The sequence below is a fragment of the Trichosurus vulpecula genome, chromosome 1 (assembly GCF_011100635.1).
Source record: "Trichosurus vulpecula isolate mTriVul1 chromosome 1, mTriVul1.pri, whole genome shotgun sequence".
Classification (NCBI taxonomy): Eukaryota; Metazoa; Chordata; class Mammalia; order Diprotodontia; family Phalangeridae; genus Trichosurus; species Trichosurus vulpecula.
In genome coordinates, this window is record NC_050573.1 from 48,117,827 (window position 1) to 48,133,033 (window position 15,207).

Consider the following 15,207-nt stretch of genomic DNA (forward strand, 5'->3'; position numbering starts at 1 on the left):
TGTTCGGCAGTGGTCAAGGCTACAGAGGTCCAGAAGGATGAAGAATGAGATTAGAGACCTGGTAATTCTCGATAAAGCAGTTTCAGTTGAATGTTGAGGTTGGAAGCTAGACTTCAGGGAGTTAGGAGTGAGAGGAAAGGAATGGAAGCAGCTATTACTGCTCCTTCTAGGAGGGTTTAGCCGCAAAAGGCAGGGAAGATATGGGGCAATAGTTAGAAGGGAGGGATGGATGAAGTGAAGGTGTTTTGAGGATGGGGGAGGCATAGGTATGTTTATAGGCAAAAGGGAGGCAGCCAGTAGATAGGGAACAATTGAAGATAAGTGAGAGAGTGGCCATGATAGAAGGAGAAAATTAAGGACTGAATCTTGGTAGGGCAAGATCTTTTACAAGATCAGGATCAAGGGATTTCAGAGAAGAGGACAGTATAGAGTTGAATCATTTCACCAAGGGGTTCAAATGGGGAAGAGAATTCAGCCAGTGCAGGGGTGGTACCCTAGGAGACAACTGAGAGGCAGAATGATGGAAGGTGACAGTGAGGATGAATGACAGGTTTGGGGGGTGGTAGAGGGAAAAGTGGAAAGACAATAGATTGTGTTTAGAGAGAAGAGTGTTGGAGTTCATAAAAATGGAAATGGTGCTTTTGTGGGTGTTGGCCGTCTTTGTGTTCGGCTAAGTTGGCAAATGAATAAGTAGAGGAACTTGGAGGTTAGAGTGTTTGAGAGAGTTATCAATATGTATGTTGAAGTCCTCTAGTATGGGGGGAGGAGTTTTGGGAGAGAAAGGGAGGGAGAGAGAGACAGAGAGACAGAGAGACAGAGACACACAGAGAGACAGAGAGAGAAAGGGAGAGATAGAGACAGAGAAAAACAAAGACAGACATGCTTGCACAAACACACACACAGAGAAAGAGAGAGAGAGAGAGGGAGACAGAGACAGAGAGACAGACAGAGACACACAGATAGAGAGAAAGACAGAGAGAGAAAGGGAGAGAGAGAAAGAGACAGACAGACACAGAGAGACATAGAGAAAAATGAAGACGGACAGACACACACACACGTACACATACAGCCAGGCAATGCAGTCATTGAGGAAAGATAACAGCAACCAGAATTTTAACTGAGTATTAGATTTGGATTGAGTGATTCTCAGAGGAGGGGAGGTTACTCAGTGATGGAGGTAGAGTGAAAGCCTGGAAGTGGCAATGGGGAAAAAGGAGTATTCCACCTCCCCTAGTGAGTCCGGAGGGATAAATGAAAGTACAACCAGTGCTGAGAAGGGTGGCCAGGGAGGCCGGGTCATCTTGAGGGAGCTGGATCTCAGTGAGAGCCTAAAGATGAAAGGAGAAGGAAAGGAAACATTTTAAGATGAAAGCTAATGTGTCACTTATGGAGCAGGCAGAGATACAGAGCACAGTGGAAAGGATGAGTAGCTTTAGAGGGGGACATTGGTAGTGTTGGGTTGAGGGTCATGGGAATAAAGGCTCAGTCAGTGGGGAACCAAGAATGGAGTTTGAACATTGGTATCCAGGGGTTCAGAATCACTGGTACAGGGAAGAAATGATGTAGTGGGAACATGCTGTGGAATGAGGGATGATTTCACGTAGGTTTTCACTGTCCAAAGACATTCATCCTGGGAGTGGAGCAGCGCCAGGGCTGGGGCAGCAATGTGTAGATGGAAAGTGGAAATGGGAGAAGCGCTTTATGTCTTTGGGGGGAGGCGAGGCAAGCACTGAGGAGTTGTGGTGACTGGAAAGAGCATTTCATGTGCAATCCCATGGGAAAGGAATAAGCATTTTTTATATTGACTGCTATATGCCAAGCACTGGGAGAAGTACTTCACTTAATCCTCACGATTACCCTGTGAGGTAGGTACTGTTATTATCCCATTTTACAGTTGAGGAAACTGAGGCAACAAAGGTTAAGTGACTTGGCCAGGATCACACAGCTAGTAAGAATCTGAGTCTAGATTTGAACGTAGGTCTTCTTGACTCCAGACCCAGCACTCTATCCACCCTGAGATGTCAGGAAACCCTCCTGGGAAAGATACAGACTGTATACCCAGTACCTTGCATTGATCCTTACAACAATATTGGGAAGTAGGTACTGTTATTACCCCAGTTTTACAAGTGAGGAAAGGGAGGCAAATAGACTCGTGCAGCTTCACATAACCAATAAGTACCTGAGGTTGGGTTTGAACTCAGGTGTTCAGGATTATTAGTCCAATATTTTATCTACTGGGCCACCTCTGGAATTGAATTATACTGAACCAGCACCAGAAGTATACAGTGTCTGCAGCTTCCATTTCTGTCCTCTCCCTCTCTTTCCCTCCTCCGCATCCATTTCTCTTCCTAGAGGCTTCCCTCTGCTTCCTTCTTACCACCTAGATCCATTTTCTCCAGACTTTAACTCCCTTTTAGGTCTTTTTCTGATTCCTCCCACTCACTGCACTCTTCCCCATCCCCTTTCTGCCTGACCAAGGCAGCTGAGCTTGCCCCCAGCAATGGGTCCTTGTGGCTTGGCCATGCCCTCCCTTCACCAAGTGACCTGAAGAATTAGGGTCTTGATTACGTGGAGATTGCTGGAACCAGAATCTACAATCTGATTGCCGAGCCAAGCTGACATTTTAATCAATGGGCGGACACTAGGTAGTTGACTTCTTTTGACATGTGTGGTATGGGATTTGGGTTCAAATCCCACCTTCCTACTGGTGCCTTTAGGCCACATCCTGCTTCCTGGATCTCAGCTTCTGCATCTATAAAGTGAAAGTGTTGGCTAGAAGCTGTCTATAGTCACTTCCATCTCTAGAGATAGGGTGCCATGATCTACGACATACTATGACAATACAGTGGGAAGAAGGCTGGGTCAGAGGATTGGGTTTGAATCCCATTTCTCTCATTCACCAAATGATTTGGGGCAAATAAGTTCTCTCTGGGTCTCAGTTTCCTCATTTAGAGGTTAGATTCGGTGGGCTTAGAGATTCCTTCCAGCTCTCAATTCATAACATCCTGTCTTGGGATAATGACATCATGAGCGACCATGTACTTGGGTGGAAAGAACATTAGATTTGAAGTCCGGAGTCCTGAGTTCAAATTCTGCCTCAGACATTTACCAACTAAGTGACCCTGGGCAAGTCACTTCTCCTCTCTCTTTCTGTAAAATGGGGACAATAATCCTTTTATTACCTTTCTCAGAGAGTGGTCAGGAAGGTGCTTTGTAAACCTTAAAGCTCTATAGAATTGTGAGTTAATACTCACAGGGAAGTAAGCAAGTTGGTTCTAGATTTGGGTAAAAAGGCATGGATTTAAGTCCCAGTTTGGCCAATCATTAACTGTGTGACCTGAGCAATTTCCTTCACCTCTCTGAACCTCAGTTTCCTTTTCTGTAAAATGAGAGAGGGGAATGCTAAGGTTCTTTCCCGCTTCAACAGTCTGTTGTTTTTGTAAATGAGCGCTATTAACCATTTTCATAAATATTCCCCACAGTTCTCTCTTTTGGTTTTTGGTCACTGTCTTTGCTTCATTCCCTGCCAATGAGATAATAAATGCAAAGGAGATGCTTCCTCCCAGGCTAGTCAGGAATTCCATCTTCTAACTGGGCAGCTGATGTATCAGGAAGGCATTCATCACGATGGGAGGAGGGTAACTCATTGGATCTGTTGGTCCTTCCTGGGGTTCCTGAGATACCCAGCTGTACTTGGGCCAGAGAGCCTGGCCACAGGGACTCTGTAAGTTGAGAGATATCAATGTCAGTATCAATGATGCTTCCCATGTTAAGAGCATCTTGCTGATAGAAAGTGTTCTGCATTTATCCAGACTCTGTAACTTTCTACCTTCAGACCATGGACAAGTCAAGTCCTCTTCTTGGGACTCAGCTTCTGCAAAATGAAAGGACTGGACTTTAAACCTACAATCCTAGGACTCTAAAATCTTCTCCCTTTCCCCATGCCTGGGGAACATTCAGGCCAGCATTTGATCCAATTCAACATGCATTTATTCAGCTCATGCAATGTGTAGGGGAGGAGACATCGGTAGCAACAGCATTTACAAGCATTTATTAAACACTTAGTGCGTGCCAGGCACTGGTCTAAGTTCTGGGGATGCAAGGAAAGACAAAAACTAAAGAACTTAGGTTCTAGTGGAGAAAGACTGACATAATAGTTAAAGAGCTGGCCTTGGAGTGAGGAAGAGCTGGGTTCAAGTCCTAACTGGCACATTGTTTTTATTTGACCTTGGGAGAGCCACTTTCAATGCCCCAGGTGACTCTCTGGGGCTAAAAGTCACAAACTAGGAGCTTTCACACTAGGACTTCCATACACTGATGGAGATTGGGAGGCACTCCAAAATGTGCAGGGCCTGTCCTCGTGGGAGTGACCCCACCCTGTCCTCTCTTGCTCCTGATGGGGGAGGTGCTGTCCTGCTGGAACTAGAAGTCAGCCAGTTGCCTTTAGCTATAAACGGAGATTCATCAGCGCAGTGAATATTTTTATTAGGAGAAATTAAATTCCAATACACATTATTTCTAGCAAGAGCTTGGGAAGAAAAAAAAATCAGTTTACTGCCTTTAATCAAAAGCATCTGCTCTGCTAACAGCTTCTCCCAGAGCTCTGGTTATGGGCTTGGTTATGAATGAACTTGTTGAAACAAGCGACGTGTACATTTTGAAATTCATTTCGGACTTGATTTAGGATGGAGCCACTGGCTGAATTGGGCCTCTGATGCTTTTGTCCCATTTGTTCCATGGCCATAGATCATAGGATCACATGTACAGAGGCAGAATATACATACATAGGATCACATGGACAGAGGCAGTCCAATCCTTTCCTTATGCAGATGAGGAAACTGAGGCCCAGAGGAAATCAAGTGACTTGCACAGGGTCAGAAGACATGAGTTCAAATCCTGCTCTGGACACGGACTAGCTGTGTGACCCTGGGCAAATCACTAAGTTCTCTGTGCCTTATTTTCCTCTAATTCACAGGATTGTTGCGAGTCTCAAAAGGAGGTGATATATGTAAAATGCTTTGCAAGCCTTTAGAAGTGCTATGTAAATGTTCCTTATTATCATTGTTCTTGGTGTTGTTAGCAGATACACGGCATAGTGGGTGGAGTGCTAGCCATGGAATCAAGAAGACCTGAGTTCATAATCCTGCCCCACCCCCCCACCAGTGACTTATTAGCTGCGTTGATGTTCAGTCCTGACTGACTCTTCACAACCCCGTTTGGGGTTTTCTTGGCAGAGATACTGGAATGGTTGGCCATTTCCTTCGCCAGTTTATTTTACAGATGAGGAAACTGAGGCAAACAGGGTGAAGTGACTTGCCAAGGTTAAGTGTCTGAGATCGGACTTGAACTCAGGTCTTCCTGACTCCAGGGCTAGTACTCTATCCACCACACCACCTGCTTACCCTCTTTTAGCTGTGTAGGTCTCTGTTTGCTTCAGTTTCCTCATCTCTAAAATGGGATAATAATATCACTTATCTCACAGAATTGTTGTGGAAAGCAAATGAGATGACTCATGAAGTGTTCTGCAAATTTCTAAGCTCTGTATAAATGCTAGTTATTACGTTATAATGGAACACAAATCTCTTCTATGAATACGCCCTGCAGTGGCCATCCAGCCTCTGACTAAAGACCTTTAGTGAGGGGAATCCTGGCCACTTTTAGAGAGATCTCATTGTCGGCAAAGTCCTCTTTACACCAAGATGAAATCTTTCTCTCCATATCTTCTACTTATGGTTTTTGATTCTCCCCTCTAGAGCCAACCAGAATAAGCCTAGTTCCTTTTCCTCATAATAACCCTTCCAAAATGTGGAGAAAATCATTTCTCCTAAGTTTTTTCTTCCCCAGTGCCATTGACCAATCTTGGAATGACATGGTCTCCAGTGTTTCATCATTTTTGTTGTCTGCCTTGGAATGCTCTTGAGCTTGTCAATGCCCTTTCTAAAAGGTGATATCCAGAACTGAGCACAATGTTCCTAATGTGGTCTGCATGTGGCATAGTGTAGCAGAATTTTTACTTAGCTTGTTTGGACACCATGTCTGCATCATGACAACCTAAGAACTCATGAGATTTGATCCATTTCATACAAATTGTCAATGTCTCTCCAGCCTATGCTTGTGAAGTTGACTTTTTGAGCTCAAGTGTAGGATTTTACATTTGTCCCCATTTAATTTTATTTTTGATGTGACTTATCTTTCAGATATTTTGGCTTCCTGAGCTTTGAATCCTACTGAGATGTTTTTATATCCTGAGTCTGTCATCCAATGTGGGAGCTGTCCCTCTTAGCTTCATGTCATTTGCAAACTGACTTGATAGATGTCCTCACAAGATCTGAATAAACATGGTATCTATGATTTTAGCCCAGTAATAGATAAACAGTTTTTTTTTTTTTGCTTTTTGGCAGGGCAATTGGGGTTAAGTGATTTGCCCAAGGTCACACAGCTAGTACATGTGTCAAGTGTCTGAGGTCGGATTTGAACTCAGCTCAGGTCCTCCTGACTCCAGGGCCGGTGCTCTACTCACTGTGCCACCTAGCTGCCCCCCCCCCACAGATAAACATTTTAAACAGACCAGGGTTAAGGACAGAATTTATGGGCTCTCTGATTGAGACCATCCTCCAAGTTGGCAGTGACCAATTAATGACCTCTTTTGGGGTCCAGTCATGAAATCATTTCTCTATCCACCTAAGTGTGCTATGATCTAACTCATCTTTCATTTTGTCCACAAGAAAAGTATGGCAGCCTTTGTCAAATGTTTTGCCCAAATCCAGGCTTGCTATTTCTGACTTACTAGTGTTGTTTCTCTATTTTCTCGTGTTTTTAATGTTCTGACCACTGGGTTCAGTGCTCTGCAGGTGCTCACTAAACTTTTGATTTCATAATTGATGTTGAATGAATAAAACCCTACGGGCGTTTCTATATAACACACAGACTTCTATAGTTCTGACTGTTTAGCAGACAGTCCATGGAGATAATTACCTTTGCTTATTTCTAATAAGATAATTGGATCACTGATTTAGAGCTGGAAGCCTCCCCTAAAAGTCATCTAGTGCCCATCAGTTGGGGAATTGCTAAAAAATTATTACTTGTGAATGTAGTGGAATATTACTATGCCATAAGAATGGATGAATATGAGTAATTCAGAGAAGTATGGGAAGACTTATATGAACTGATATTGCAGTGGAATGTGGGCAGCTGGGTGATGCAGTGTCTAGGGAACTGGGTTTGGAATCAGGAAGACTCATCTTTGTGAGTTCAAGTTCAGTCTCAGACACTTACTAGCTGTGTGACTCTGGGGAAGTCACTTAACCCTGTTTAACTCAGTTTCTTCATCTGTAAAATGAGCCACAGAAGGAAATGGCAAACCACTCCAGCATCTAAATGGGGTCATGAAGATTTGGGCATGACTGAACAACAAAAATTACAGTAGAAGGAGCACTGGCTCTGGAGTTAGAGGAACTGAGTTCAAATCCCTTTTCTGATGCTTCCTATATGACCTTGGGTGAGTCCCTTCTTCCCTTCCCTGGGTCTCAGTTTCCTCATGTGTAAAATGAGGGGGCTAGATTCAATGACCTCTGAGTTCTCTTCTGACTCTAGAATTAGCATCTGATGATAAGAAGCAGCAGGTTCCACTGATGCAAAGTGGGTTGAGCAAGAGGAGGAAAGTGATATGGACAATAATCTCCATGGTGTTAGCGGGAAGAACTAAAAACTCCAACTGAATACTGTGTTATGAGACAGGACTTGTTGGGTTGGGGAGGAGTAGGAAGGGATGTGCTCTGAAATGATGATGATTTACAAACAAAAGAAATAAATAAAAATTAGAGTGATTTTTTTTTGAAAGGCCATCTGGTCCAACTCTTCTCTCTTTATTTTGCAGAGGAGGAAACCGAGAAAAGTGAAATGATTTGCTTGCTTACAGGTAGTGAATGTCAGAGCTGAGATTTGAACTCAGGTCCTGCGAGTCCAAATTCACCTCCTTTCCCACAGCACTGTTTGTGGAAGTATCAGAGAAGAAGTGGACTGCACCATACCCTCACCTTCTCTCCAAGGCAGGCTTTGTGGCCATGCACAGAGTAGGCTCAATGCATTTCAAGCTTGGAGGGACCCTACTTCCTGACAGGATGTGAAGTTTATTAAGATTTTGAGAAGCAATTTCCAAGACGTCAGGCAACCTGTCAGATCTTGTGAGGACATCCATCGAGCCAGCTTTAGCCTGACTGCCAATTGGCTTTATGAATCGTAAATAGGGAAGATGTGGGCCAATTTTACATTGGTTTGAACCGCAGGTATTTTCGATATTGTCAAAGATGTTTTTAGAACAGATGAAGTACATTTCACATGACAAATGTATGGTAATTTATTCTTGCCTCATTCAGGAGGCTGTTGTTTAAGGATAACCCTGACCAGTTGCCTAGACCCCGAGAAGCCAGATGCAAACTGCAGTGAGAGATCAGGGTTCACGATGACCTTTGAAGGCTTCTCTCTTCCTTAGTAAAATGAGGCCCCACACCTCAGCTTTGGCATCTGTATTAACATAAGTCCCAGATAAAGAATATTTTTGTCCTGAGATCAGCCTGGAACCATCCTCATCCAGGTCTCCATGGCCAAGGGAAAGGGCAGAGCTGGGACGAAACAGAATTAGTCCCCCAAGCCTAAGCAATTCAGATTATTCAGACTATGCCCTTTACCTGAGGAGTCTGGGCAAGTCACTTAACCCTGTTTGACTCAGTTTCCTTATCTGTAAAATGAGCTGGAGGAGGAAATGGCAAGCTACTCCAGTATCTTTGCCAAGAAGACCCCAAAATGGGGTCATGGAGAGTCAGACATGACTGAACATGGACAGAGTGCTTTGCTTGGACCCAGAGGGCAGAGCTAGACCCAAGGGGTAGAAGATGTAGAGAGGTAGATTTCAGCTTGATGCAAAGAAACTTCCTAATCATCAGAGATATCCCCAAATGGGGTAAGATGCCTTGAGAGACAATGGAGCATTCCTTACTGGAGGTCTTTAAATGAAGACTGAATGATGAATTACTAGGTATGTGGTAGAAGGAATTCCTATTCAGATAAGTATTGGATTGGGTCCCTTCCAACTCTGATACTCTGTGACTTAAAAAAATTGTCTTGAGCACTTACCACTATGCCTGGCAAATAGAAGGTATTTAGACATGTATTTGTTGAATTGGATTGCAATTAATAGGATGGTAATGCATTCACAAGGACCTAGAAGGATTAGGAAACTGAGGAAACTGAAGATTAAGTGACTTGCTCAGGGTCACACAGCTAGTCTCTGATGCTGGATCTGAACTCGGGTCTTCCTGACTCCAGGTCTAGCACTCCATCTTCTACACCATTTAAGTGCCCTGTGGCATTCACTATATGATCCTGGGTGAGTCCTTTTCTTTTGCTGCTTACTAGCATCATCTGGAGGAGGTCCCTTACCTTTTTGGAGACTCAGTTTCTTTAACTGTAAAATGAGAGGGTTGTACTAGATAACCTCTAAGGTGCTGAAAAGCTCTAAACTTAAGTCTTTTATTCTTTAGAAAGGAAAATTACTGTTTTCTTATTTCATCTCTCTGGGCCTCAGTTTACCAATCTGTAAAAATAGAAGGTTGAATGGTGGTTTCCATTTATTGGTTTGAGAACCCTTTGAGGTTTCATGCCAATGGTTTAAGGTGTTCATGCTAAAAACTTTTAAATGAATAATTGTAGAATATGATGAGTAACATATTAAATGACCATGGGGGTTTACAACCTTTGTTGTTGTTGTTGTTGAAAGGGGTTCACAGAACAAAAAATGTTGGAAACCTCTGGGGTTGGTCTCCAAAGTCCCGTGCAGCTCCAAATAAGAACAACACATGTGGATATCATGCTCTTAGGTTTGCTAAGCCCTTCAAGTACCGTGATTCTTACAATCACCCTAGGAAGTAGGTGTTGTTATTATCTCCATTTTGCAGATGAGAAAGCTGAGGCTTAGGTGTCACCCAGCTAGTAAATATCCAAGACTGGCTTTGAACCCAAGTCTTCCTGGCCTCAGGACTAAGACACTATTTATTATACCATGTTACTTCCCATGATATTTCTCATAGAATAAATGATTCTACGATCCTCTTTTGGCCTCAGTCTCCCCATCTGCAAAATGGAATGTGGGGGTTAGACTAGCTGATAATAATATTCTGTCTGGACTGGTGATTTCACCAGCATAGGGATTTCCTTTTACGAATGCATGTCTGCACTCTCTCTGAATTTTAGGAGTAAGTGTTAAGGAGTAAGGTTAAGTGATTTGCCAAGGGTTACACAACATGTACGGGTCAGAGGCAGGGCTTGAGCCCGGCCGAGTCTTCCTGATTCCAAGATAGCTCTCTATCTACTATGCCAGGCTGCCTCTGACATTTATTCCTTCCATTAAAGTTTGCATAAGTGGCTTTTATGTGTGTTATCTCATTTCTTCTTCGCAGCAATCTTATAATGAAGTCTGATCATGTCACCCCTTCCCTGCCACTTCCCTCCCCCATTCAAAAAACTCCAGCAGTTTCCTATCGCTTTCAGGATCAAATACAAAACCCTCCATTTGGCAATCAAAGCCCTTCATAACCTGCCCCCCTCTGTCCCTTTCTAGTCTTCTTAACCCCCACCCCCGCCCCTCCATGTATTTTTTGATCTGGTGACACCAGCTGTTCCTCACATGAGGTGCTCCATCTCCTGGCTCTGAGCTTTTTTCTTGACTGTCCCCCACAACATGCCTGAAATACTTTTCTTCCTCACTCCTGCCTCCTAAATTCCCTAGTTTCCTTCAAATCTCAGCTGAGGCTCCATTTCCTACAAGCAGCCTCTGCAGAATCACCTAGTGCTTTCCCTCTGAGATTATCTCCAATTTATGCTCTCTATATTGCTTGCATATAGCTGTTTGCATGTTGTCTCCCCATTAGGCTGTGAACTCTTTGAGGGCATAGACTGTTTTTGTCTTTCTTTGTATGCTCAGGGCTTAACACAGTGCCTGGCACACAGTAGGTATTTAAAATAGTGGTTGTCTTGATTATTTCCGTTTTACAGATGAGGAAACGGGCTTGACAAGGGCAGATGATTTGCACATGGTCACCTAGCTAAGATTCCTTCCTCCTCAGATTCTCTATGAGCCATTGAGCTAACAAAACCAACCAACAAAATGTCCTCTTCCCCTCTAGACAAACCACTTCCTTGAGAATCCCCAAGGTGGTTCACTCCCTCTGTGTTTGATATGAATGGTGTAGATAATTGCTTTCTCATCGGGAGAGATGATTGCTTCCTGACTCTGGTTGGTTAAGCATGGAAGGCCAACACAGAATTCCCTGGTAAAATTTCCCGTACTTCTTGACCATTCCATTTGCCAGATGTTCATCAATTCTCTTTGCCTTTTAAAAAATGAAATCAGAAACCCCAGATGAAGCAAAGGCAGTATGCTGGAGTGATCTCTTGAAATGCCTTGCCTTTATCTCCCCTGCCCCATCAACTCTTTGTTTCCTTTTGTCTTTAAAAAAAACCCATTTGGACTTTCAATGTTTCTAGGGATGTCTTGGTAGGATGGGCTTCTGTAAAGTCCTCTTCAGCCTGTTCCACCACTGCTGTCTTCTTTCTTCCCCCCACCATCATCTTTGCATCCCTGTTCTCCTACTTCCCCTCCCCCCTTTCCTCTTCCTTATTACTTATTCCCTCATCTAACAACATGGCATCAGGATTCTCCCATCCTTTCGGTCCTTGGACTTTCTCACCCCTCCCCCTTCTTTTTATACACACATATAGGCATACATATACATAATACATACATTCATGCAAACATACACACACACCACACACATGTATATGCACTATATATATCTATATACACATATCTATATCTATATGCACATATCTATTTCTATATACACATATCTAAATCTATATCTGGCACTTTCCTACCTTTTCAGTCTTAGGCCTTACCCTTCTTTCCATGTAGTCTCTGATCTAGCAATGATGGTCAACTTTATGCAAGACATCTCCTCTATGCTTTTTCACTGATTGTTCTGCATGTCTGGAACGGTCTCCCTTTTCAACTCTGCTCCTGGCTTCCCTGGCTTTCTTCAAGGTTCTGCTCATATCCCACCTTCTACAGGAAGCCTTCCCAGGATTGCCAGCTTTTAATGCCTTCCTTCTCAGATTACTACCCCTCTACTTTGTATATAGCTTGTATTTACCTAATTTCATGTTGCTTTCCCCATTAGAATGCAAGCTCCTTGAGGGCAGGGGCTATGTTTTTGCCTTTCTGTGTATCCTCAGTGCTTAGCTTGCTTGGTACCTGGTGAACAGTAGATATAGACTGGTTGACATGCCCATGTTTATCTGTGTAAGTTTAGTGTATGCTCAATTGACTGCTTGCCCACCTTATTCTGATCTGCCTCAAATTACTATCTCTCTAAAGGCAGAGTCTTTTACCACCCTCTCCTCCCCACAAAGTGCCACATGCAGACTGGCACAAATAAAGAATTTCCCCCCATAATGATGGTCAAATGTTGTCTTTTAATTTGATGCAAAAAAAAATCAGCTCCGAGTAACCAGTGCCCATTGTCTGTCCTGGGAATTTGGACACTGTGGAAACCTCTGGAGGAAATCTTTCCACGTCCGCCATACCCAAAGTGCTCTTCCTCCTAGTCAGGGCTGCTGCCTGCAGTGCCCGTGTCTGGGAAGGCACCACTGTCAGTGGTGGGTGAGAAGGGGGCAGAACAATTTCCCAAAACATGAGCCCCTTGTATGTAGTCACTGGCCAATGGCTTCTTGGTCTCAGACTCAAAAAGGGCCAGAGCAGCGGGTGATGAAACCATCTCTTCTCTGCTTTGTCTGGTCACAATGAGTGTATGTATGTATATGTATATGTGTGTGTGGGGGGGTGCGTGGGGGAAGGGCACAGACCAATTGCTTCACTCATCCCTTAGAAGCAGAGCCTGTTCCTCTATGCCTTGTGGCTCAAGAAATCCAAAGAGCAAGAGGACATTGGCCAAGTCAGCCAATAATTGGCTGGATTCCTGGCTCCATCGCTGGGGTCCCAGAGGAGGTCTTGGGGGATCTGTACCCTGGGATGTGGGCTCTGGATCCCAAACAGACTCTCAGGAAGCTACCCTTGACATGGACCAAGGTGCAAATTTTACAGTGGATTTATTTACATGTTGGGGCATTAACACAAGAAGTCCATACATGCTGAAGATGTGGCTGCCTCCCAATGAGGGGAGCTGTCCTAGGTGGCTCAAATAGGAAATAGAGTAGAAAAGGCACATGATTCTTTATCAGAGGAGTTGTGCACCAATCCAGTAATTTAAAGCTGAGGAATCATCTGTCCAAGGAGGGTTCTCTTGATATGGTTCCCTCTGGACTCCACACAGGGGCAAGAGGGTTTTCCATTGCTCTGTAGGAGTAGAGAAATAGGCTGCCAGGAAGCCCAATGGCTGGTCCCATTTTGGGCCAGAAATAGTGAATGAGACAGCTTCTTCCTTCTTGGTGTCCATGGGAGGAGAGCTGTGGGGTCAGTGGGGACCCCAGGCTTGGTGACCTAATCCTTAGTAAGCAACCCTTGTCTCCTTCCCATAGATTTTCTCACCACCAGGTCTGGGAAGAAGAGGAGTGAAGAGGGTATCCTCTCATGAGGAGGGTGAGAGGGGTCCTCATCAGTGTCGTCCATGTTTAATCCAGTTTCTAATCATCCATTTTTGTCCCGAGCACCTCTGCACCACCAATCGGAGACCAAAATTAGCCTCTTTGGACATTTCCACTTCCAGACACCTTCCTGTGTCTCTGCTCACAATGGGGCCATTCTGGGGTGGGGAGAGGAGACAGAAAGGAAATGAGGTTAATGAGGAGGATCTCAGGTGATTCCCTTCCTAAAGGACCTACATACACATGATGGTGATGGTCATAGCTTCCTGGAACAAAGACAAGGATGACTGGATGATTTGTGCTATTGTCTCCCCCCCCTCCCATTTAGGATACTATGCCCACACCCACATAGTTAGGATTCTTTCCACTTTAGATATTCCTTTTTTTTTGTAGTAGTAAAAAGTAGAATTATATTTAACAGAACACAATTCTTCCCACTAATACTATATATATGTACATTTGGGCAATTTTTAATTTGTTTTTTTTTTTTTTTTCAGTTTTCAACATTCGCTTCTGCAAGATTTTGAATTCCAAATTTTTTCCTCATCTCTCCCCTCCCCCCACCCCAGGACAGTATGCATTCTGATTACTCCTTCCTCCAATCTGTCCTCCCTTCTATCACCCCCGCCCCCTTCTCTAATCCCCTTCCCTTCTATTTTCCTGTGGGACAAGACAGATTTCTATACCCCATTGCCTGTATATCTTTTTTCACAGTTGCATGTAAAAACAATTTTTAACCTTCATTTTTAAAACTTTGAGTTCCACATTCTCTCTCTTCTTCCTTCCCCACCTACCTTCATTGAGAAAGTAAACAGTTCGATATGGGTTTTACATGTGTAGTCGTGCAAAACACTTCCGTAACAGTCATGTTGTGAAAGACTAACTATATTTCCCTCTCTCCTGTCCTGCCTTCCTTTTATTCTATTCTCTCCTTTGACCTGTCCCTCCGCAAAGTGTTTGCTTCTGATTACCCCTTCCCCCAATCTGCTGTCCCTTCTATTATCCCCCCTCTCTTATCTCTTTACCCCCTGCTTTCCTGTAGGGTGAGATAGATTTCCATACCCAAATGAGTGTGCATGTTATTCCTTCCTTAAGCCAACTGATGAGAGTAAGGCTCACTTATTCCCTCTTACCTCCCCCATCTTCCCCTCCATTGTAAAAGCTCTTTCTTGACTTATGTGAGATGATTTACTGCATTCTACCTCTCCCTTTCTCTTTCTCCCAGTACCTCCTCTCAATACTTAATTTTATTTTTTAGGTATCATCCCTTCTTATTCAGCTCACCCTGTGTTCTCTGTCTATATATCTATATCTATATACACACTTTTATATGCACACATATATACATGCCTATACACATACATACATACACGTACATACATACATATGTGTGTGTATATACACATATATCTACATACATACATACTATATATATATATATATATATATATATATATATATATCTATACATATATATTTTCCTCTACTCTAATACTGAGAAAGATCTCATGAGTTACAAATATCATCTTTCCATGTAGGAACGTAAACAGT

The 15,207-nt window shown here is 43.5% G+C and overlaps 1 protein-coding gene across 1 annotated transcript in view; it reads right to left on the minus strand.

The window, feature by feature from the left end:
• Nucleotides 1-12,901: 12,901 nt before the first annotated feature.
• The window catches only part of GALNT9 (polypeptide N-acetylgalactosaminyltransferase 9), a 300,725-nt gene continuing 298,419 nt past the window's right edge, over nt 12,902-15,207 (minus strand). Inside the window, exon 11 of the mRNA XM_036767915.1 lies at nt 12,902-13,814. Coding sequence (XP_036623810.1) covers nt 13,668-13,814 — 147 coding nt within the window. The 3' untranslated portion in view covers nt 12,902-13,667. The remainder of the gene's footprint in view (nt 13,815-15,207) is intronic.